The sequence below is a fragment of the Euprymna scolopes genome, chromosome 12 (genome assembly GCF_053919585.1).
Source record: "Euprymna scolopes isolate OS-2025 chromosome 12, ASM5391958v1, whole genome shotgun sequence".
Classification (NCBI taxonomy): Eukaryota; Metazoa; Mollusca; class Cephalopoda; order Sepiida; family Sepiolidae; genus Euprymna; species Euprymna scolopes.
In genome coordinates this window covers 79,307,619-79,332,728 of record NC_136493.1, presented here as the reverse complement: position 1 = coordinate 79,332,728, position 25,110 = coordinate 79,307,619, and the positions used below count along the sequence as shown (strand labels likewise).

The 25,110-nt window shown below is 32.6% G+C and overlaps 1 protein-coding gene across 1 annotated transcript in view; it reads right to left on the bottom strand.

Moving 5' to 3' along the window:
* Window positions 1-3,451: 3,451 nt before the first annotated feature.
* LOC145291359 (cell division cycle-associated protein 7-like) overlaps window positions 3,452-25,110 on the bottom strand; it is a 77,888-nt gene continuing 56,229 nt past the window's right edge. Inside the window, exons 6-10 of the mRNA XM_080137132.1 lie at window positions 12,990-13,130; window positions 10,175-10,261; window positions 7,905-7,967; window positions 6,128-6,264; window positions 3,452-4,833 (exon numbers count right to left, since the gene is read on the bottom strand). Of these exons, the coding sequence (XP_079993258.1) occupies window positions 4,821-4,833; window positions 6,128-6,264; window positions 7,905-7,967; window positions 10,175-10,261; window positions 12,990-13,130 (441 nt within the window). The 3' untranslated portion in view covers window positions 3,452-4,820. The remainder of the gene's footprint in view (window positions 4,834-6,127; window positions 6,265-7,904; window positions 7,968-10,174; window positions 10,262-12,989; window positions 13,131-25,110) is intronic.

The following is a 25,110-nucleotide window of genomic DNA, read 5'->3' as shown; positions in this document are numbered from 1 at the left end:
TTTTGACAAACTTCTGGGCTTCACCTTTACTCCTAATTTGAGATGGAACATGTACATCAAGTCCGTTGCTAGGAAAATGGTGAGATCATTCTATCGTTCCAGTAGATATCTCACTGCTGATGCAATGTATAAAAGCCAAGTGAATTCAAGGATGGAGTACTGTTGCCACATTTGGTCAGGATAAGTTGCTAGAAGCTAGAAGCAGCTTATCCTGATGATTTCAAAATAGACTTTGTAGCCTAGTGTGGGGACCCCCCCCCCCCCCAGAAGAGACACCGCAAGCCTGTCTCTGCTTTATTATTTTTATGGCAAGTACTCATCTGATCTCCCATCTATGATACCCCTGGCCTTTCACAAAAAAATTTGAAAACACTATCAATTTCTCCCACTTTCTTTTATCTATCCTAAATGTAGATTCCATGAACAAAGCTTCTTTCTTAGAACTGCACGCCTGTGGAATTGTCTTCGGTTTTCCTGCTTTCTGACTACAATATGGTTGTCTTCAAGTCCAACGTGAAAAATTCTTGATGAACCATCTCCTTAAGTAATCTAATTTACCAAATCTCCATTACTAATGATGACTGACATGTCCCCTTGACTGCTGTACACTCATTAACCCTTATCCTCGAGTGGCCTCCGGGCTTTGATAAGTGATGATTCCTTTGTGTAAAAAAAATACCATTAGATGATCTGATTTGTCAAGTTTATGATCATCCCAATGCCTGTTTCACCAGTCGTCATTTTTGTAACACCCGCGGATCCTCCAGCCATCCTCTTCTTAACACGTTGCCTCCTTTTGTGAATAGTTAGCTGGTTTCATCCGACCAACGTTGTTCAATTCTAACAGACAGAATGAAAACTATTTTTCTTGTTACACAAAACGAAACACCTTCATGAACAACAGAACCATGAAAAACTTTGAAATGTTAACTTTATTCAGAATATACAAGTGAAAGTTTGTGTTGAAACAAAAAAACAAAAAACAAATTAAAAGGTTAGAAATGTATTCATCTTTATGATGTGACACATGAAAGCTTTCATACAATACACAATTTATATCAAATTAAACAAGAGATATGAATTTGATATGAATAAATTAAAAATTGAATTCAAACTCATGACTTTGTAACCGGAACACCCCATCTCTTGACAAGGAATTATTGAAGGGGGGGGGGGGGAGAATGATTCTTTATGTTGGTAATTTGTTTTTACCAAAAGCATTTCATGCAAAAACATTACATTATGAGTATGTCAGAGAAATTAGTATGAATTTCAAATTATGATCCAATAGATGATATGCTAGAAATATTAAAAAAAAAAAAAAAAAATCAGTCATAAATGCAGTCTGAGACATCTGGATTAAAGGTGGCAGTATAGATGATTTAGTCAAAATTATTGATTGCAGTTACCGCCCCCCCCCTTGACCTTGTGAACTCCCCATTAAAAACTCAAATTGCCAAATTTTCATTTATACTTGTAATTATTTTTCTACTGGGTCATTTTTAGAATTTATAATTTCATTATGACCATAAGTGCATGTTTTCACCTGAAATGCATTGGTTTAACAGATCACTAATAAAAGCAAACAAAACAAGTAAAGATTTGGCAGCTTAAGAAATGATTTCACATGATACCTGATTTGATATTTCTAAATGTAAACGAAACCGCTTTTTTTTTTTAAATACCACTTTTTAAAATTTGATTAAATTTAAATTTTGTAACTAGGAAAATTTACTGAATGACCTTTTGTGCTGAGAGTGTTTCATACATATATATTACTAAAAAAATTTCAGTTTGAAACAAAAGAACATGTTGCAGCATGATGTTAATTCTGGTGTCAGACTAAACACATCTCTTTCAATGACCAGCATAAAATAGTGTTTTTCAGTTTAATTCTTTACAGTGCTTCTAATTTGCTTTTACTCTAGAAAAGAATTTTTTTAAATTTTAACTACTCTTTAATTTAAACTTTCATGTACAAAGTTCAAAATGAATTTTTTTTTTTTAAATAAACTACAAAAAGCAAAACTACTGATAAATATCGACAAGTTTTTATTATAGAAAATGCTTTAAATTTTTATATATCTCCAGAGGATTTGTCAGCTCCCAATAAGAAAACGGATTTAAAAACAACAAAAACATTCTTTAATTTTCCTGCCATTTCAAGATTCTAACTTATTAATTCTTAACATTGTATCTCTCCAGATTATTGTTCTCAAGTGAAATATAGAAATATGAGCAATGTCTCTTCCACCATATTTCAAACATAATTTTTATTTACGCATGTCAACGGCATTTACATTAGATGGTTGAACCAGCTTCCCTCAAAGAAGGAAGTATCATGGGAATATTAAATACACAAGCAATACTCAGTTGTGTGCATATCCCAGTCAAGAAATATGTTACGTTTTGCAGAGAGGTTGATATCTTCCTATATACCGCACCTGGTATTCCCAATTGGCTACTCATCTGGTACCGACAGGCACAACATTGCTTACCTTAATGAGAACCAGTGTGTCAACATAATTATGCTGTAGATTGTTTATTTGCAGATAGTTTTCACATCGAAATACGATTGTTTCAGCTGAACTGGTTAACAAATTATGTTATGCAATACAAAATCATTCCATTGAATAATAATTATCAAAAGAACAAGTGAAATGTTTATATCATTTCGTTTTAAAACATGTCAAATCGAAAACAAGAAAAACTGCTAATATCATTCAAGTTCTGGATCTTTTTTAGATGAGGGCTGATTATATTACTTGTATTGATCGGACGATTGTCTCATCTCGAGTGTTATTTGTGCAACGTTTTAGTCGGATTGTCCTTCAGCCATTTTCAGTCATGTTAGTTATTGTTTGGTTCTTTTTTTTTTCAAAACATTGCACAAATGACAGTCAAGTTAAGAATAGTTCAATCAATACAAGTAATATATACTCATATCATGTTATGAAAAATGAACTTTTTTTTTTTAAAATAGAAAATGTATCTTAAGAAAGTTTCGGTTTATATATACATATAGTATATGTACAATCATAAAAACAGAATTGTTATAATAGATTGTTAGAATTTTCCGAGTTATGGAGACAAATGGTTATAAGACAAGACTAATGTTGTCCAAGATGGAATACATAAAATCATGAACTTCCTGTTCAATAGATTGTATGAACTTAAAAATGTTGCCAACTAAAATTAGTGATACATGGATAGTTCACTATAAATTATGTAGTGACTGACTTTTATATCTTTTCAAATATTTTGCAATTATGAAGTAAAAAAAAGGTTCAAATCTGAATTTAAAATATTAACACAACAAATAATGTGAATAAATTACATTTTAAATATTTTAAAGTAAAATGAGAAACATTGCAAAGTACAGTGTGCAATATATATATATATATATATATAATTTTTTCTCTTAAGCACATTTCATTAAATAAAATGGATGTTTTTTTTTTGTCTATTAATTCTTTTTTTAATCCTTTCCGAATAAGTCTTCACTTCTGAGAGGAACTGGCCGATGTCATCACCATATTTGATGAATTTAGAAGGACTGGAACGTACTTAGACTTACGACAAATATGGCAATTACATCGACCAGTTCATGCCAGAAGTGGAAACTTATTCCGAAAGGATAAAAAAAAAAATTAAAAAGACAATAAATGTCTATTTTCTTTAATGAAATATATATACACATACACACAGAGAAAGTGATTCAATTTATTGCTCGACTTATTTGATACAGACTTCATATTTTGGTGTAGGGATTTTATAGTTTGTGACATTTTCAAACATACAGATCAATTTCTTTTGTAGGAGTATATTTTGTGATTAAATAATCTGCAATTCGATTTAATCCATAAAGCAGTTTAGTTTATTGGATTTATACATGTTAGATTTTTTAGCAAAAACTCGATAGACACTCAATTCAATACTAAAATTTAATCATCAAGAAATGAATGATTATCACTAGGTTTTCAACTTCCTCAGCAATTACCGATTTTAATTAATTTTTTTCTAGTTAAATTATGAATATTTGAGGACTGAAAATCCCTGCAGCTAGGAAGCTGTGATCATTATCATTCCATAAGCGATGTTTGACAATGGAAGAACTGAGGTTTTTAACTGTCGATCAACCGCATTTATCCTTATCCAATCAATCATAACTTCAATAAGTGCTAACTCAGTATTTAACAAAACTTTTTAAAAGTTATGAAATCAGTTGATGCAGTTGCCATATAGCTGGGAAAGCTATGGCAAATGCTGATTGTGCCCATATTGAATTCTAAATTTAAAAAAAGCCATGCGGTACACGTTTTTACATTCATGTCTTATAAGAATTATATTATATTGCCATAATTATGAACCACTTAACACTTACTTTCCACACATATGAATGAATGTTGACAGAATTGAAAAAAAAAGGTGAACATCAAAAGTGCCCAAATGAGAAAGTAAAACAAAACTCAATTTGGTGGAAATAAAAAAAAAAGAAACATAAAATTTATCAGTTTTTCTGCCTGAAAAAATGATTAAAAGAATAATTTGTTGAATAATCACCGTAAAATTGCCCAATTCTTACGATATATTTCATTTGATCTTTGAAACATCAAACGTTGAAGACAATGAAAAAAGTTGCAATAAAATAAATGTAAACAATCTTGGAAAATGGTGAAGAGATAAGTTTTTTCATTTGTGAAAAATGAAATCTGGTTAGGATGAATTTCTTCTTATTATCACAGTTGGTGGAAATCTATTCTTTCTCGTCCGGTTTGTTCAAAATGAGGTTCACCAAGCTGGAAACGACAATCAGGTTTTCATTTTTGGAAACTGAAAAAGATTGGGGTTTTTTTTTTAATTTTTTTTTACAATGAAGATTTGGTGCTTGTTTACATGGCCGAGTTTTTAAATCAACACATTTCAAGTGAAAACTTTATATACTTAGATGCCATGTCAAAATTAGTATAAATTCTAAATATTTACAAAAAATAATCCAGTAAAAATAGAATTTAAACATGATATCCTGTAATGTAATTGTGGTTGAGCATTTTTAAATGCTTCTAGCACATCATCTATTAATTTATACTAATTTCACAATGACATGCAAGTACAAAATGCGTAATGTTTTCATATAAAATGCATTGGTTTTAAAAGATCACCTAAGTAAAAAAGAAAGTTTTTTTTTTGTTTTAAATCAAAAATGAAAATTAATTTGAAAAAAAAAAAAACAAAAGAAAATCACGTAAAAATTTATAACAAAAAGTAAAACCATCTGTAATTTCTTTTTTTTTTTTTTTTTTTTTTGGAAAGTTTGTTTTATAATTTGAAATAAATAGATTATTTAAGATTTCAATGACTGTTAAAACTATACACACCTATATTATAAAAACAAAAATTAAAGAAAAGATGTATCCGTGGCGAAACGAAAATATATTCCAAAAATCACAAATTGATGCAGCAATTTTATTTTTATAAAGAAAATAATTTTTCGCAATTAATGGGAATTGATAGGCATTACACCATAAATCAAGTATGAAATGTTATTCAGTAATCGCCCTCGGTTTTTTTATGAGTTTTATTTTTCAAAATGGCAAGCAAGACAGTCACTACTTGGATGCTCACAAAAAAGTCGACATTGACCAAACGTTGGCCTGGGCCTGTGATTAGAGTAGAGTTTCGCTTTTTTTTAATACCGAAAACCGAATGTAACGCGTGCCAATGCGGGAAATGTGGAATAATTAACATTTGAAAGTCAATAAAATTAAATAGACAGGTGAGCTCTGTGGTTAACTGCGAGATATTACAATTTATAGATGATATAAAAAGTTTTAAGTTGTGAAGCGAGCGAGCGCTCCTCTGAAAGAAGCCTTTTGTGGAGATCGAGGAAAAGCGTACATACATACATACATACATTTTTGCTTTTATATTTATAGATGTGCATCCTGGAGACACTATACAGACATGTAGATGGTTGCTTTTAAATACTGTGACAATTTTTTGTTTACTTACATAGAAAGACTGAAAGATTGTTGAGTATTAGTACAAACACAGTAGCCATTACATGCATCAGTGCGAATTATATTATGTTTTACTTGATTTTTTGAGATTAAATAAAGAGTCTTACCTCAGCAAATAATCACTGACGTTGCTGTAACCCATTTCACGGGCCTGGTGAATCATGATGCCTGTACATGATCGGCCTTTCTTTTTGCGGCAAAAACTGCAGTTACAGATTCCTCGACAGGGTGGACAACTCCAATTCTTAAAAAAAAAAAAAAAAAAACACACACGATTATATACCAACAGATTTTATCCAGTGTTGCCTAGGTTTCAAATATTTTGAAGGTGGGAAAGGTATGAATCTCTCTTATTCCACCCATTTATAATTTACAACTACAAAAGGTTTACATAATGCTAACTAAAAAAATAATGTTATTATACAGTTTTACATATTGTAATGTCGTCTATATATATAAAAGGCAAAATGGCCGCACACGTTTGTGTATGTCCAAGAAAGATTTCTTTCGCCGGGGTTCACGACGAGGTTACTACTTTGGAGAACTTTGCAAACAGACGTCATCTATTTTTATTTTGAGTTTTTAAAAAATACCTGATTTTGATTGTTTGTTTGTCTTTCTCGTATAAATAAAGTGAAACTAATCAGAGCAAAGTCACTCGCCGGCCTTCGGACGTCTTGAAGGTAAGCTTTGACCAATGTCAGACAATTGCTATTCATTAAGACACTGCCAGAGCTCCTCTTTTTGGAATACCTTCCCCTATTTCCTGACTGTACTAATCTGCAGAAGTTTAAATGTAATGTGAACAGATATCTTTGTTCAACTTTGCACAGTTCCCTGTAAGACACAATATATCTTGTTTGGGTGAAAAAGAGTTAAATAAAAACATAAAATAAAATAAAAAAAAAATAAAGCAAGAAAACTTGCTTCTCCTTGAAACAAAATTATCTTTCAACTCCGATCAACGTGTTTCCACTTTACTACGTCAGTCGACATGTACCATTTTATTTGTCTACTCAGCCATGGCACATTAATTATAACTGACCGTAATTTTGCTGAGGTTTTTGTGGTTGCTAAACAAACATATAAACTGTTACTACCGTGGCAGTAGAAAACCATATTTTAAACACTCAATACAAGATTGGGTGTGCCAATCAACACGTAATCTGTTTATATCCTGTTATGCTCCATTCTTTCCTGGAAGTTTTTTCATAATTTACATTTTATTGTGGTAGAACGTTGACACTACTGGAGCACTAAGTTTTACATATTCAATCAGCGGCCAGACTCCTTCTGGAAGGAGTAAAATGCGAGACATCTGCTCCCCTGCCTGCGCCAATTCTTTCTTCAGAATAATTTTGAAAACTGCAGGTCTTCTCATTCCTCACTCAAACATATTTCCATAATTCTCACAAAATTGAAATTATCAAAACAACTACAGTTACATTCTAAACATGACCTCTACCCACACATAATTGACATCTTATCTAGATTATAATTCTCATTCACTATCCTGCTTCTGTGACCACCCTGACTGATCTAATTACATAAACAAATCACCAAAAACAAATTTCACAATGTCCAAATAACACCAAAGGAAAGTTCTCAGATAATTTATTTTAATAATTTTTATTTTATATTTAAACATTAATTCAGAAAAATAAGTAAAAATAAATATCTACCATAGAAAACAAAATTTTAAATAAATACGAAAGGAAAAAAAAAAAAAAAAAAAAAAAAAAGAATGACAGGAAAAAAAGAATGACATGAAAAAAATATGGAAGGAAAAAAATATGGAAGGAAAAAAATATGGAAGGAAAAAAATATGGAAGGAAAACAACATGAAGGGAAAAAATACAAAGGGAAAAAGAAACAAAAACTTACTGGATTTTTTAAGGCACTCGTAGCTTCTTCTCCATAACGATTTTTCAAACATGGACCACAAAACTACAAAAAAAGATAAATTAAAAAATAATTAATAAAGGGAGTCACCTCACGACAATTTTTAATTTTTCTTAATCTTGTTCAGTTTTTAATTTTGATCTCGTAGACAATCATTTTATTTTTATATTCAACATTTTTATTTTATTATTTACTTTTATTTTATGCTTTCTAATTATTTATTCAGTAATAGAAAATCATATTTGTTTTTACATCTAATTATTAGCTATTTACCCAGCGTTGTCCGGGACTATAATAAAACTAAATAGATGTTAAACAGTATGAGTTTTTGCATAAAACACCTAGAAGATAAATGGCTTTTCTATGTGGGGAGCATAAAAAATAAAACTTAGGACGCTTCTGAGTGCCACTGAAAGTGTCAAATTAAATTAAGGATGCCTCCAGAGCACTACCAAAATTAAGTTTCTCTCTCTTTGATATTAGTTAAGAAACAATAAATTTTAAAAAATAAAAACATGTTGACTCAAATCTTGAGCTGTATTAATATGTGATAAAAATCTTGTTTAATTCTTGATGACATTAAACGATACAAATGATCAGTTGAGATAACATTTTTTTTTTGGGGGGGGGGTCAAATGATCATTACACAGATGAATATTTATTCCAACTTTATAGGGATTTGTTGCATATTTTTCAAGTTTTTGGCTGGACATACAAACACACAGCCAACTACCCTTTATATAATAGACTATTAGGGCTATCCGGCATTGTCTGAGTGGTCAAAAGAATTTCGGACACACCAATCTATTAAAAGTGTCATCTTTTCTAGTTAATTACCAAATTTCATGAAAAAAATTCTTAACAGAAACGCGGCACGATCATTTACAAATCCAGGGGAGAAGGTCATTACAAAATTTTAACAAAAATGCCGTTTTATCATGTTAACATTTTTATCACTTTATTTGCTTAAAACTCTTAAAATATATAATGTACATTACTTATTAATTCATATATACTTAGCAATACCACGCCTTTTTTTTTCTTTACATCAAAGAAACTTAAAGTATTACTGATTGCATAGTTCACTGGCCATTTTATTTTAAGTCAATCCTATTCAAATGCATATGTGACTGATAATGGTAAAAAATTGCACAATTTACAGAACTATCCATCTTTAAAAAGCTGTATCTTCAGATCTTTTAAGATATGAAATTTTGAGCACATTATCACAACACTATGAATATTCAGATAGCTGTATTTACAATGATCTTACTTAGTAGCTTATAGACTAACTAGCATACTAATTAGCATATTTCAGTTTCATCTTAGCAGCTTTCAGTAGAACCATCATAAAAATTGTTAAACAAAATAGTAGGTGACTATTAATCTGATAGACATTACTGTTTGTCGTCATCACGTGAAAATTCCAAAATGATGACCAGGAAATCCAAGATGGCCACTATGATAATTCATGAAAAGTATTAACAAAACTTCAACTTTGAGATGTGCTAAATTTTGACTGAAAAGATGCCCATGTTTTTTGTTTTTTTTTTAATTTCCATGAATTCTTTTCTCTGATTGGCTAAAAAAAATATGAAACTTCGACTGGTAGAACTTCTGTATCGTGTGTTTATGTGAACAGACCCAGACCACATAGTTGTGAATAGTCATCTACCGCTAGCAGGCATACTATGCCGGCATGTTTCCTTAATATTCAGATTTAAATAGCGATTTCTTGGAATATACAAATCATAATAAAAATATTAAAATTCCATCTTAAAAAATTCATTGTGAATCCAATGATATCAGTTTATTTTGATGGATGCAGGAGAAATCTAATTAGTGATTAAAGACTGTCAGATTAAGTAGTAGTGTGCACTTGTCTAGTGTTGAATGGCATGTTTCCTGGTATTACTTATATAATGTATCCATATAAAATGTTACAAGGAGATATTTTTTATGTATCACTTTTCAGTATTTACTTCCAGAGTGCTCAATACATGAGCAGAACTAGGTAGTAAGTTATAATAATCATGGTAATTAAGCTATGCAGAATCTTCTGCGTTCCATTCCTGTAGGAAATCGTCAGGTTAAAATGCCAACAAAAACACTTGTGGAGGGAAGGGATAATTTTACCTTAGTCGAGGCTGAGTTATTAATTGATCAAAACTTGACCTCAATTCAAAAAAAATATTTCAACTTTTCTACAAAAAATAGATCTCCAATGAGGCTCGAGATTTATTTTCACTTACTTGTCCTCTCATGCCAAAACAGTTCCCAGATCGACAAATAGTTTTCATATCGGATGTCTTTTGCCGACATTGGTGACATGAAGAACCCTGAAATAAAAAATTGAAAAAAGAAAAAAAAAAAACTTTAAACTTCTTTGTTTTCTTTTTAAGATATCAAATTATCATTCAGAGAATTTAATTGCAAGTTTGGTTTTCTCATTCAGATATGATGAGGCTAATTTTCTACATTTGTTGAATTCCATTGATCAATGGTTGCATTATAAAAACAGTCCTCTACATCTAAGTAAAGCTTAATATGGTCATCGCAAAATATGACAATGACCACAAAACTCAGTAATTTTTCTAGGCAGAAAAAAAACATAGAACATTTTAATAAGTGAAAAAAGTTTAGTTGTCATCCAATTAAATACTAAGCAGCTACAACATTAAACCAGTGCTAACATGATCAAATGAGTAAAAGAATTGAGTAAAAAAGAGTAGTTAAAAAAAAAAGTAAAAAATTGTTTAAAAAAGTCAAAGAAAAAGAGTATATTAAGAGCAGTTAAAAAGTGAAAGTAGTAAAAAAAAAAATGTTAAAGAGTTAGGAAAAAAAAAATACAAGGACTAAAAAAAAGGGAAAACGGGGGAAAAATATGAAACTGTAGGGGGAAAAAAAAAGAAACCGTAGAGGGGGGGGGCGGTAGGGGGGAAACGCCAGGAAGGGGGGGGGGGAAAAAAGGAAAGGTAAAGAAAAGAGGAAAGGTAAAGAAAAGAGGAAAGGTAAAGAAAAGAGGAAAGGTAAAGAAAAGAGGAAAGGTAAAGAAAAGAAGAAAGGTAAAGAAAAGAGGAAAGGTAAAGAAAAGAGGAAAGGTAAAGAAGGTAAAGAAAAGAAGGTAAAGAAAAGAAGGTAAAGAAAAGAAGGTAAAGAAAAGAAGGTAAAGAAAAGAAGGTAAAGAAAAGAAGGTAAAGAAAAGGTAAAGAAAAGGTAAAGAAAAAAGAAGAAAGGTAAAGAAAAGAAGGTAAAGAAAAGGTGAAGAAAAGGTAACGAAAAGAGGAAAGGTAACGAAAAGAGGAAAGGTAACGAAAAGAGGAAAGGTAACGAAAAGAGGAAAGGTAAAGAAAAGAGGAAAGGTAAAGAAAAGAAGGTAAAGAAAAGAAGGTAAAGAAAAGAAGGTAAAGAAAAGAAGGTAAAGAAAAGAAGGTAAAGAAAAGGTAAAGAAAAGGTAAAGAAAAAAGAAGAAAGGTAAAGAAAAGAAGGTAAAGAAAAGGTGAAGAAAAGGTAAAGAAAAGGTGAAAGGTAAAGAAAAGGTGAAAGGTAAAGAAAAGAGGAAAGGTAACGAAAAGAGGAAAGGTAACGAAAAGAGGAAAGGTAACGAAAAGAGGAAAGGTAACGAAAAGAGGAAAGGTAACGAAAAGAGGAAAGGTAACGAAAAGAGGAAAGGTAACGAAAAGAGGAAAGGTAACGAAAAGAGGAAAGGTAACGAAAAGAGGAAAGGTAACGAAAAGAGGAAAGGTAACGAAAAGAGGAAAGGTAACGAAAAGAGGAAAGGTAACGAAAAGAGGAAAGGTAACGAAAAGAGGAAAGGTAACGAAAAGAGGAAAGGTAACGAAAAGAGGAAAGGTAACGAAAAGAGGAAAGGTAACGAAAAGAGGAAAGGTAACGAAAAGAGGAAAGGTAACGAAAAGAGGAAAGGTAACGAAAAGAGGAAAGGTAACGAAAAGAGGAAAGGTAAAGAAACGAAGGTAAAGAAACGAAGGTAAAGAAACGAAGGTAAAGAAAAGAAGGTAAAGAAAAGAAGGTAAAGAAAAGAAGGTAAAGAAAAGAAGGTAAAGAAAAGAAGGTAAAGAAAAGTAGGTAAAGAAAAGTAGGTAAAGAAAAGTAGGTAAAGAAAAGTAGGTAAAGAAAAGAGGAAAGGTAAAGAAAAGAGGAAAGGTAAAGAAAAGAGGAAAGGTAAAGAAAAGAGGAAAGGTAAAGAAAAGAGGAAAGGTAAAGAAAAGAGGAAAGGTAAAGAAAAGAGGAAAGGTAAAGAAAAGAGGAAAGGTAAAGAAAAGAGGAAAGGTAAAGAAAAGAGGAAAGGTAAAGAAAAGAGGAAAGGTAAAGAAAAGAAGAAAGGTAAAGAAAAGAAGAAAGGTAAAGAAAAGAAGAAAGGTAAAGAAAAGAAGAAAGGTAAAGAAAAGAGGAAAGGTAAAAAAAAGAGGAAAGGTAAAATAAAGAGGAAAGAAAGGTTAAAAAAAAAACCACAATAAGTAAAATAGGAAGTTAAAGAAAAACAAAAATTAGCCCGAAAAGAGAAAAAAAATGCAAAGGTATAAAATAAACTAACATATTTCAGATGGTTTTAATGTTAGAAAACTAATCTGCCATGAAAAGCAATCGTTTTGTGTAAATAATATTACAGTATCAGCAAATGAGACGTTTGAAGAGATTAATTTCAGTCAATTGCTTCTTATGTGACTTGAATGAAAATCAAGGGGAGGGGGCTGTCCTACATTTTTCATACTAATGAATGGCTCAAAAGGGGAACAGAAATGGAAAAAAAATTTGCATCTGCAGCATCCCAACCAACGCCAGAAGTTCTCCCTAATTTCTCATTTATTTAATGTAACCGGATTTCAGTTTATATGTGAGGAGTTTTCCACCTCAAGAATATTCTCCAGCATTGTGTCATTGACATTTTTATTTTATTCCTTTTACAAAGTTTAAAAAATTGTTTCGGTTTATGTTGACTGAATTAGAAGCAAATTATACTTTGGTGGAGTTTTACATTGTATGGCATTCTAGCGTTTTTGTTTTTTCCGAGGTTTGTTGTTAAAACATTGCAAAAATATTACTTACACAATAGCTGTCATATTTTTTATCACTGACCGTTCTAGCAACCAGTGCCAAATCCTCTTCTGTAATCTCATCTGCTGATTTATCTTGAGAAGGAATCCGTGTAATTCTGCGATTTCCTGGAAGAATGTTTTCATCAGAATCCTCACAAAATTAAAAGAAAAAAATTTTTTTAATTATTATATATACATAGACACGAGCATTATATATATATATATATATATATATATATATATATATAAAAAGTTATCAAGAAGGTTCTTGCAGAATTTTTCATTTTGATTTCAAATAAGTTTTTGTTATAATACTTTTGTTTTATATATCATTTTCAAGAGGGTTTTTCATTCTATTTAATCGTTTAAATTACACTCATTTTAAAACAATTACATCTTCTTTTGAGAATGTTGCATACAAGCAAATTTGCACAATTTTCTTATTTTAATTCAAACTAGGACAATAAGGGGCTGAAACAGCTCACGATATCAACAAAGTATTTGGCTTAAGAACCACTACCGAATGCACAGCACAATGGTGCTTTAAGAAATTTTGTGATGGCAACGAGTCTTGAAGATGATGAGTGTTGTGGTCGACCATCGGATGTTGACAACGATCAAGAGTCTTAAATGAAGCCAATCCACGCACAACTGTTTGAGAACTTGCTTCCGAATTAGACGTAACGTATACGATCATTTCCAACTACTTGAGAGATTGGAAAGACAAAATAACTTGATAAATGAGTGCCTCACAAATTTAATGACAACCAAAAGAAACGTTATGAAGTGTCATTTTCCCTTCTTTTACACAACAAGAACCTGTTTCCAGACCGGGTTGTAACTTGCAATGAAAAGTGGGTTCTTTACGACAACCGGCGATGCTTAGCTCAGCTCAGCGGTTAGACGCCAATGAAGCTCCATGACACTTCCAGAAACCAGAGTTGCATCAACAGAAGGTCATGCTGACTGTTTTTTTTGGTCTGCGACTGGTTTCCTCCATTATTTTTTTTTTTAATGCAGGCAAAACCATTACAGCAAAGTATCGTCAACAAATGGATAAAATGCACCAGAAATTTTGACAACAAAACCTAGTATTAGTCAACAGAAAAGGCCCAATTCTCCTCCACGATAATGCCAAACTGCACGTTGATAAACCGACCCTGCAGAAGTTGAACGAATTAGGCTACGAAATTGCCTCATCCACCATACTCTCCAGACATCTCAGCTACCGACTACCACTTTTTCAAGCATTTCAACAATTTTCTGTATGATAAATGCTTCAAAAACCTAAGCAATATCAAAAACGCTTTCAGCGACTCCATCGCCATCAGAACGCAAGATTTTTATGTTACTTGTATAACTACACCTGTTTTGCGTTGACACAAGTTATTGATTCTGATGGTGCTTATTTCGATCAATAAATTTTTGTTCGAGCTGAAATATGTTCGTCTGAATTTAAAAGTTCCAAACCGCAAAAACTTTGTCAACCTGATATATACACACACACACACACACACACACACACACACACACAATGTTTGAGCATATTTTTATATATATTCACATTTACATGTGAATATATATAAAATCATGCTCAAACATCAATGCCATGCAATTGCCTGATAAATCCTCACAAGGATGAAACACAGAAAATTGTATAGCCTAATTGCCATATATTTTCATATTTATTATGAATTTGCTTGTCACATTATCACCGTCTCAATATTTTAACGTCATGACGTCATTTCGAATAAACTTTTCATATTGAAATTAAGTCTCAAAATATTTTGTGTGAATTTAGTTATGATTTTAGCTACAAAGAAAGCCAATGAGGTTTACAAGGTTATAGGCCAATTCAGTAAGAAATCAAAAAGACAATTGACACTCCTGTGATAGTATAGTCGACCCCCCACCCAAGTACTAGGAAGAAGAAGAAGAGGAAAGGCAAAAGGTTTAGCGAATAACAAAAGGATTCATCAATAGACATTGGATAGGAAGCTGTTCACAAAGACAAAAGAGAGACAAGTTTAAATTCGAGTGACGAATAACTAACAGATATATATGGACCCAAGATATTTTTAGATTTGGGGAGTGGCTAGAAGTCAGTGACAATAGAAATGATCGACTGATGATAGTTCACTGCGACTTTGACAGCAGTACGAGTTCGGGCACCATTGAAGATGAACCGTGATTTGAACAGATCGAGATGCATTGATCAACTGAAACAACCTCAACAGTAGATATAAATGTAGTCCCTAGCATATAGAGGGCAGTTTCTCTCTCTCACTCACACACACACACAGTTCAGCCAATATATATGTAAAGTATCAGTTTGTTTTTCGTTTCCCAGTGTTTATTTTAATTTTATATTTGTGAACCCATGTGCATGCCACTGACAATGCATCAAAGACCATGGCAAACATTGGGGCGGCGAGCTGTCGGTGGGATTATGTTGTTTGTCATAGCCAGTCAAATTGTGGATATTTTTTTTCTTGCAATGAAATATTTGTTCAAAACTTTTTATATACTTTCTAGATCATAGCAATGATCGACTGATGATAGTTCACTGCGACTTTGGGCACCATTGAAGATGAACCGTGATTTGAACAGATCGAGATGCATTGATCAACTGAAACAACCTCAACAGTAGATATAAATGTAGTCCTTAGCTTAGTTTGTTTTTCGTTTCCCAGTGTTTATTTTAATTTTATATTTGTGAACCCATGTGCATGCCACTGACAATGCATCAAAGACCATGGCAAACATTGGGGCGGCGAGCTGTCGGTGGGATTATATTGTTTGTCATAGCCAGTCAAATTGTGGATATTTTTTTTCTTGCAATGAAATATTTGTTCAAATTCCACGAAAATCAGGGAAATAAGGCACCTTACGCTGTTCCAATGTACCAAATTTCACTTCTCTATTCTTTAAAACTTTTTATATACTTCCTAAATCATAGCATCTACAATTTGCGAAAGGACGTCAGTCTTGACTAATTAATATTGTTAAAAATAGTTATCGATCTATCTATCTATCTATCCAATGATATTAAAATAGTTTATATTGGGAGTTATTTATTGTTTATAGAATTAAGTTTAGCAATAGATTTTAGCGGAGATGTTTATATAATTTATCTGGGTTAAATATAAACAAAATAACTTTGAACAGGTGTACGTGACTGAAAAGTCACGTTAAGGCGACGTGTCTTAATTAGTGATGTAACGGAACTGAGATCAGAGGTCGGGAAGTTTAGAGTCGACAGATCGCCAGAGCGAACAGACGAGAGAGTTGGAGTCTAGTCACACAGGTGAATAGACGTACTTGATGGCTAGGGAGCGGGCTGGGAGAAGAAGAAACATGTAGAAGAAATGCAGACTCTGAAACCATTGTAGACAACTGAAATAAATTTATATTATAAAAATATAAAGTGTTGTCTTGTGGTTTCACAAAAGAAAGACCAGATGTCTCAATTGGATGGTGCTGGTCGTTTCATGGTTGCGTCACAGAACTCAGCAAGTGAAGATACAAGAACTCAAGAAAAAGGTATAAAGCATATATTATTCTTCTTATATATGAACTGTAAAATATACCCATGTGATAACTGATACAACATCACTCAGTTTACACATCAATATCATATCCTCCTTGCTAAGCAAATATAGATACGATTAATATGTTTTAATAAATATGTTATAAGAAAATATCAGACCGAACATATAACAAGACACGTTTTATAATACCAAATTCACCTCGTAACAACAGTCGTCTCTAGATTTATTTTGATTGACGTTTATAAAATTCACGCTATTCCATCCTCTTGCACGTTTGTGTTTTTCGTATAAAAGCGAAACTAATCAAAAGCGAATATCATTCGCCGGCCTTCTCAGCCAAGAACTCCAGAAAACCAATTAGCTTTGATCAATGTGAGGAAAACCCTTCATATCAAACATTTACTATTCATTTGGAGAGCTACCCCTTCTTGGGGGAAGCTGGTTTTCCCCAACATCGCGGTGAAACAAATTAATGAAATTGCGAAAGCTGAACTGGCCTTTAGCCAACGTTTATTTCTGCATTCACTTAGCAAGTTCACATTTTGACTGACATCGCTAAATTTGAACGCTTTCCACTTCCTATGGTTTCATAGCGGTAAAAGTTCACATTTTCTTTCACTTTCTTTTCCACCTTCGCGTCACGGGTTAAAACCGGTCTGCCTACTAACACTTTTTTTGGGTGCTCAACACACACACACACACACACCTACAAACACCCGGGCAATGCTGGGTACCCCCACTAGTCTTCTATAATATAAAGGGCAAAAATCTGTTTAAATATACGTATGTTTGTATGCCTGCATAAAATTTTTGACAGAATTTCACGAGATCAGTATCGTTTTGAACCTCGACCCTTCAGATGACAAATATTGAAAAATTGACCAAAAACATTAATTCCTTCACTCAACTGGGCACTTTTGTACAGAGAGAGTCGATTTTTTTCGCTGACATTTTCTGTAATTCAACCTTCACTTCCACGACATCGCATAGAAGGCGTTATTTTGATCACCCGTGATGTCACAACCACAGTAAGCACATTAGTAAGACAGTGTTTCAGCCTGCTTACCACTATTTTTTTTTTTTTTTTTTGCGCTCGCAAGTGTAGTAGCAGTACTATTACTAATAATAATCTCATCATATGCATAACTTTCTTTCAACCTATATAAAGCTATGCTGTGTGTGTGTATATATATATATTCCTGAGTCTGCTGCTTGAAGCTCTATTAATCAGCCAAGTTTTGCTAGTGCTGGAATATATCACCTTTCTTGGTCAACTAATATACTTCCTAACTTCCGGAAGCGGTGATAAAGTAAATCAGTCCGTTCACTTTTATTGTTTTTCAGTATTTCTATTGTAAAGCAGTTTATTGAAATAAAATCTAAGAAATATAATATAAATTTTAAATTATTTTATTTTAATTAAAAAAAAAAAAAAGTATGTTTATAAAAGTATAAAAGTGAAATTATTGAAATCAAAATAACAAAATTTCAAACATCATAAAAAAAACTTATCCAATATATAATATTCCCAAAATAGTTTTAAGATTTTAAAAAGTTTTCAAAATAAATAAAACTACTTTTAATAATTTTTAATTAAAATAAGACCATAAAAAAACTTTTTAACAATTATTAAATAAAAAAAGAATGATCGGAAGAACATAATAAAAAACAGTACATGCACGGGGTAGATATAGGCATAAGAGAAAAAAGCGAAGGGTTGCCTTGTCAACGGTTCCGGGTAGCAGCTATGCCAGAAGTTAGGAAATATGTTAGCTGACTATAACCCAACCTCCTTTTTTTTTCTTTTTAAATTTTTGAATGTAAACACCTTTAATGCTAGTTGAGAATGATTTTTCCTTCATCAATGTGATACTTACACCCCCCTCAGATGGGGAGAGATATTTTTTAAATTTCATCTACAATTCAGATTTTTTTCTCCTAAATATGTCATTCACTCATCTGGTCATTTAATGCCAAATCATTGATTGAATTGAGTAGTTTGTTTTGTACAAATTTTCAAAGTTATGGGTCTTTGAACTTTTGGTTGCTTTCAAGGTTTTATCAGTATTGTTTAAAGTAATTTAAAAAATTGTACTTTTTTTTAAATACTTGATAATCTGGTGTGGTGCCACCTTCTATTACATAAATCTCAAACATCTGTTAGAATGTATGTATGTTTGTATGTATGTATGTATGTCTCGCTAAAACTTTCGACACGTGACCAACAATGACAAAATTTGGTGTTGTTTGAAAGCTCAGTCTCTCGGCCCGATAATATCCAAAAACATTACTTCTTTCATCATCAACTAGGTTGTTTTATACAAAGAAAAGTCAGTTTTTCGTCAACATTTTTGCAAAATCATTCAAGCCTTGCATGAACGACGTCACATAAAACAGATTATTTCGAACGCTTGTGACGTCACAATCACGGTGAGCACATTGATAAGACCATTTGCTTTTTATTTTCAACTCCTTTTCCTCTTGCACGTTACGGGTTTGAGCCTAACATTACTCCTAATATTTTTTTTTGCGTTCACATGGATACTTAATGCTATTTTGTGTGGTTCTATTTTAAGGGCTTTAGTTGCTCGACTAACCCCCTTACATACACTTTGACACAGCCGGGCACCTAAGCTAGTGTGAAATAATTCCTCTATTCCATTTGCTGTGTAATATTTGTTTCCGATATCTGTATTTTCGGCCTTCTGTTAGTAAATGCTTTATCATCATTTGCTGGTCACAAAATATGCATTTTGGATTTTCTGTAGCTTCAATCAAGTGTGAGCGCGTTAGTTTAGTGTGTCCAATTCTATTCAGAACAATGTTTTCTTTTTGTCCTTTTATCATTTTTGTTTTTTGGGGTTTTTTTTAAATTACATTTTCACCCTAAACAAGGCACATTGCCACTTTGATGTAGGGGGCTACTATTAGGGACACAGGCTACAGAGGTACTATGTGGGGAGTTGGGCGGTAAGATGTCGGTTCACATTACACTTGAACTTCTGCATATCAGTAGACTTGGGGAAGCAGGAACCTGGAAGGGAATTCCAATGTCTCGCGGTTCTGGGGAAGAAACTACTGGAGTAGAAGGCTCTCTTACATCTAGGGATCTCTACTGTGAAGGGGTGGGATTTTGCTGCTTGTCGGGTGTATTTACGTCAAGTCAAGGGGGTACAAGTGCTTGCAGTTCGTCGGAACATTCACCATTAAAGCACTTGTAGAACAGGCAGAGGGATACTACATTTCATCGATGGGACAGAGGCTGAAGCTGGGATGACAGTTCAGGACCTATCAGGTTGGCGACTCTTTTGAACCTTGTCTAGGAGTGAGAGACTAGTAGCAGATGCACTAGCCAAAATATGACAATACTCCATACATGGGCGAATGATGGCCTTATAGAGGTACAGGATACTGTCGGGCGTTAGTTTTCTAGCACAGTAGAGAGAACCTACCTTTTTCGCAGCGGTTCTGGCAATGCTCTCAATGTTGTCAACTCAGGTTTCCTGTAAGGAGTCTTTGGCCATTGCTATTTGTGGTAGAGAAGCCTTCTTGTAATTATTGAAAGAAACAAGTTTAGTCTTGGCAGCATTGAATATGACCATCTATTTTTTTCCCTATTCCACTACAGATCAGGTCACCGTATAGTGTTTCTGCCATTTCTTTAGATATGTGTTCATTTGTTTTCCTGTAGTCTGTTATAGTGTGGTGTCATCAGCATATATACCCATCTCACAGACAATTTTGTCAGGGAGGTCATTTATGAATATAGGAATAATAGAGGTCCAAGGATAGACCCCTGAGACACCCCCGCATTTATATCATATTGTTTAGATGTACGACCATCAAGGACAACCTGGATTTTTCTCTTATTTAAGAAGGATTTAATTATGTTAAGTATTAGTTTTGTGTTCCTTTTTAATTGTAGGTTGGTGTTCGTGTACTTCATTTTGGGTGCATGTATCTTTTTCTGCTTGTCACTTCTCTTGTATTACTTTATTTTTCTACTGAAATCTTGTGTGTGGAATTTTGTTTGTTATATTTCTGCATATGGCTAGTTTATCAACTTTTTCATTGCCTGGTATACCAACATGACTTGTTATTCAGGACAAACTCTTTTCCTTTTTCATTCATTTTATTGTATTCATTCATTATGTCCATTATGTGGGAGTATTCGAGTTATCCTCTTAGAGCTAAGATGAATGACAAAGAATCAGTGTATATAATAAACTTTTTCCCATTATTGTTTGTTCAAACGCCATTTCGATGGCCTGTAATTCTGTTGTGTATGATGCGTCTATGGGGAGTCTTATATGGAGACATGCCTGGCGTTGCTCTGGTGTTTGTAGGCGTGTTAAGCAAAAAAAGTTGTAGTAGGCAGACACTCAAACCTGTGACGCAAAAGTGGAAAAGAAAGTGGAGGTGTGTGAAAAGGTGTTGGTTGAGCAAAAAAGAGTAGTAAGCAGGCTCAAACCCGTACTGCAAAGGAGGAAAAAAAATAAATAAATAAAAGTGACTGGTTTGCTATTGCGACCATCGCCAAATTGGAAGTGACACGGGTTTAAATTAAGACTAGACAATTGAAAAGAGAGAATGATTTTTTTAAATATCGTCAAAAAAAGCGACCCCTCCCTGTAGAAAAGTGCCCAGTTAAGGGTGAAGTAATTAATGATTTTGGCCAACTTATTGATATTTGTTGTCCAAAGGGCCATGCTTCAAAATGATATCCACTGTGTGAAAATCTGTTGCCTCTGTCGAAAGTTTTAGGCAGACATAGAAACATACATACATAAATACATACACATACGTATATTTAAACAGATTTTTGCTTTTTATATTATACTAGCGAGAGGTACCCGGCGTTGCCCGGGTGTTTGTAGGTGTGTGTGAAAAAAAACCCGAAATGTGAAAAAAAAAAAAAACAGGTGCCCATGAAAAAAATAAACGAAGCCTTGACGCACAGTTGGAAAATAGTAAAGTGTGGAAAAAAAAAAAAAACAGGCGCACGTTTTTGATTGACGTGACAGCGATCAGCAGTTAGCATTTTGTGCGGGACAGTTTTTAATGAGGTCAATAAATTGGTTTGTTTGTTTTTAAAAAACCCCTCCCTGTTTATTAGGGGGAGCGTCTCGTCTTGAAATGAAAGCTACCGTCTGATATGACGAAGTCGACATTGACCAAACGTTACTTAGCTCTCTAGAGACCACTGGCTTTCAGCTAGTGATTAGAGTAGAGTTTCGCTTTTTGTTTATACCGAAAACCGAATGTAACGCGTGCCGATGCGGGAAATGTGGAATAATTAACGTTTGAAAGTCAATAAAATTAAATAGACAGGTGAGCTCCGTGGTTAAGTGTGAGATATTACAATTTATAGATGATATAAAAAGTTTTAAGTTGTGAAGCGAGCGAGCGCTTCTCTGAAAGAAGCCTTTTGTGAACATCGAGGAAAAACGTACATACATACATACATTTTCGCTTTTATATATATATATATATATATAGACTAGCGGGGCTACCCGGCGTTGCTCGGGGCCGTATAAACAATGAGAAAATTGAATTTAGTTTTGTAATATATTTGTTATTCTTATGAGAGAGGAATTTTGTATGTTTATGTATCATTTGTTATTTCGAACAAAAGAATATTTTACCTACATAAGACGGGTATTACACATATGAAATAATTGTATATTACCTAGGGTAGGTCATTTATAGCATGTATATGAAAGGACGGTATATATACAACACATTTATCTCATCAAATCCCAAATGATGCCAGGTATTTTACTAATATATATATTCTCGCCTATTTCATTCAATCCCAGGCAACGCTGGGTGTTTTGCTAGTATATATATATCAATCAATCTCATTAAATCCTGGATGACGCAAGGTATTCTGTTAGTATATATTTCAATCAATCTAATTCAATTCAAGGCAACGCCAAGTATTCTGCTAGTATATATTTGCATCTATCTCATTACATCCCAGGTGACCGTGTATTCTGCTTGTATACATTTGCATGTATCTGGATAATCTGTAAGTATATATGTGGACATATCTCGTTAAATCCCATAATTCTTGGATGGTTACAAATTTCAACAATTTAACCCACATTATCGCTCACCTGTCTAAAATAATAACTTTGAGACATTTTTTTGGCTGGTTTTTCATTACAAACACATCCTCCAAATAACTCACATTTCATCATTTTTTTTATAATTTTTGGATATGTTACTAATTTCAACAACCATGTCACATAATTTAACTTACATTATCGCCGCCACTCTTACTAAAATAAAAACTTTGATACATAGGCTATGGTATGTTACAAATTTCGACTATCACTTTTCATGAGTAAATCCACATTATCGCCCCCTTCTATCACTAAAATAATAACTTTTAGACATGGTATGGCTGGTTATTTCATTACAAACACACCAAAGAAGTAACTCACATTATATCATTCTTCATAATTCTTGGATATGTTACTAATTTCGACACTTATTTTTAATGAAGTAACGAAAATAATCGTGACCTCTTACTAAATTAATAACTTCCATACATTGTCTGGTCTGTCTACATCATTACGAATACACCAATCAAATAACTCACATTTCACCATTTTTCATTATTTTTGGATATCTTGCTAATTTCAAACATCATTTTTTCTGAGTTCAATCACATAATCCCTCACCTCTTACTAAAATAATACCTTTGAGACATCTGGGCTGTTTATTTTATTAAAAACACATCAATAAAATACCTTACATTTCATCATTTTATAATTCTTGGATATGTTATGAATTTCGACAATCAAATTTAATGAGTGCGCACATCTAAACGCACAATTCTTACTAAAACCATAAATTTGCTACATTGACTGGGTTGTTTATTTTATTATAAACACACCAATCAAATAACTAAAACTTCATTTTTCATAATTCTTGGATATGTTACTAATTTCGACAATTTTTCATGAGTTAATCCACATTTCGCCACCTCCTATCACTAAAATAATAACTTTCAGACATTGTATGGCTGTTTTTTTCATTACAAACACACCTATCAAGTTACTCACATTTGACCATTTTTCATAATTCTTCGATATGTTACTAATTTCGACAATTATTTTTAATGAAGTAACCTAAATAATCGCTCCCCTCTTTAACCGACACGATCCCTTTCCTCTTACAAAAAATAACAACTTTGATACATCTTCTAGCCTATTTCATTACGAACACACCAATCAAATAACTCAATCATTTTTCATAATTCTTGGATATGTTACTAATTTCGACAATCATTGTTTATGATTTAACCCACATAATCGACCTCCTCTTACTAAAATACTAACTTTGAGACAATATCTGGTCTGTTTATTTCATTATAAACACACCAATCAAAAAACTAACATTTCATCATTTTTCATAATTTTCGGATATGTTACTAATTTCGACAATCATGTTTCATGAGTTAACCCACATAATCCCCTCCCCTCTTGCTAAAATAATAACTTTGAGACATTGGTTATCTCATGATAAACACCAATCAAATAACTCACATTTTATTATTTTTCATAATTCTTGGATATGTTACTAATTTCGACAATCATGTTTCATGAGTTAACCCACATAATCCCCTCCCCTCTTGCTAAAATAATAACTTTGAGACATTGGTTATCTCATGATAAACACCAATCAAATAACTCACATTTTATTATTTTTCATAATTCTTGGATATGTTACTAATTTCGACAATCATGTTTCATGAGTTAACCCACATAATCCCCTCCCCTCTTGCTAAAATAATAACTTTGAGACATTGGTTATCTCATGATAAACACCAACAAATAACTCACATTTTATTATTTTTCATAATTCTTGGATATGTTACTAATTTCGACAATCATGTTTCATGAGTTAACCCACATAATCCCCTTCCTCTTACTAAAATAATACATTTGAGACATTGTCTGTGCTGGTAATTTAATTACAAACACACCAATCACATAACTAATATTTCATCCTTTTTCACTTTTCTTGGATATGTTACTAATTTCTACAATCATTTTTAATGATGTAAGCCACATAATCGACCCCCTCTTAATGAAATATTAACTTTAAGACTATATCTGGGCTGTTCATTTCATTATAAACACAACAATCCAATAACTTACATTTAATCACTTTTCATAATTCTTGAATATGTTACTAATTTCGACAATCGTTTTTTATAATTTAACCACATAATATCCTTTCCTTTTGCTAAAATAATTACTTTGTGACATTGTCCGGCGTGTAATTTCATTATAAACACACCAACAAATAACTCGCATTTCATCATTTTTCATAATTCTTGGATATGTTACTAATTTGGACAATAATTTTTCATGATTTTACGACATAATCGCATCATCTTCCTATATGGGGTATTCTGTTAGCACAAATATCCACCTATCTGATCAATCCCAGGTATTCTCCTAGGAAACATCCCATCTATTACATCCAATCCCAGGCAACGTCGGGTATTTTGCTAGTACATATATCCACCTTTCTTATACAATCCCCGGCAACACTGGATATTAT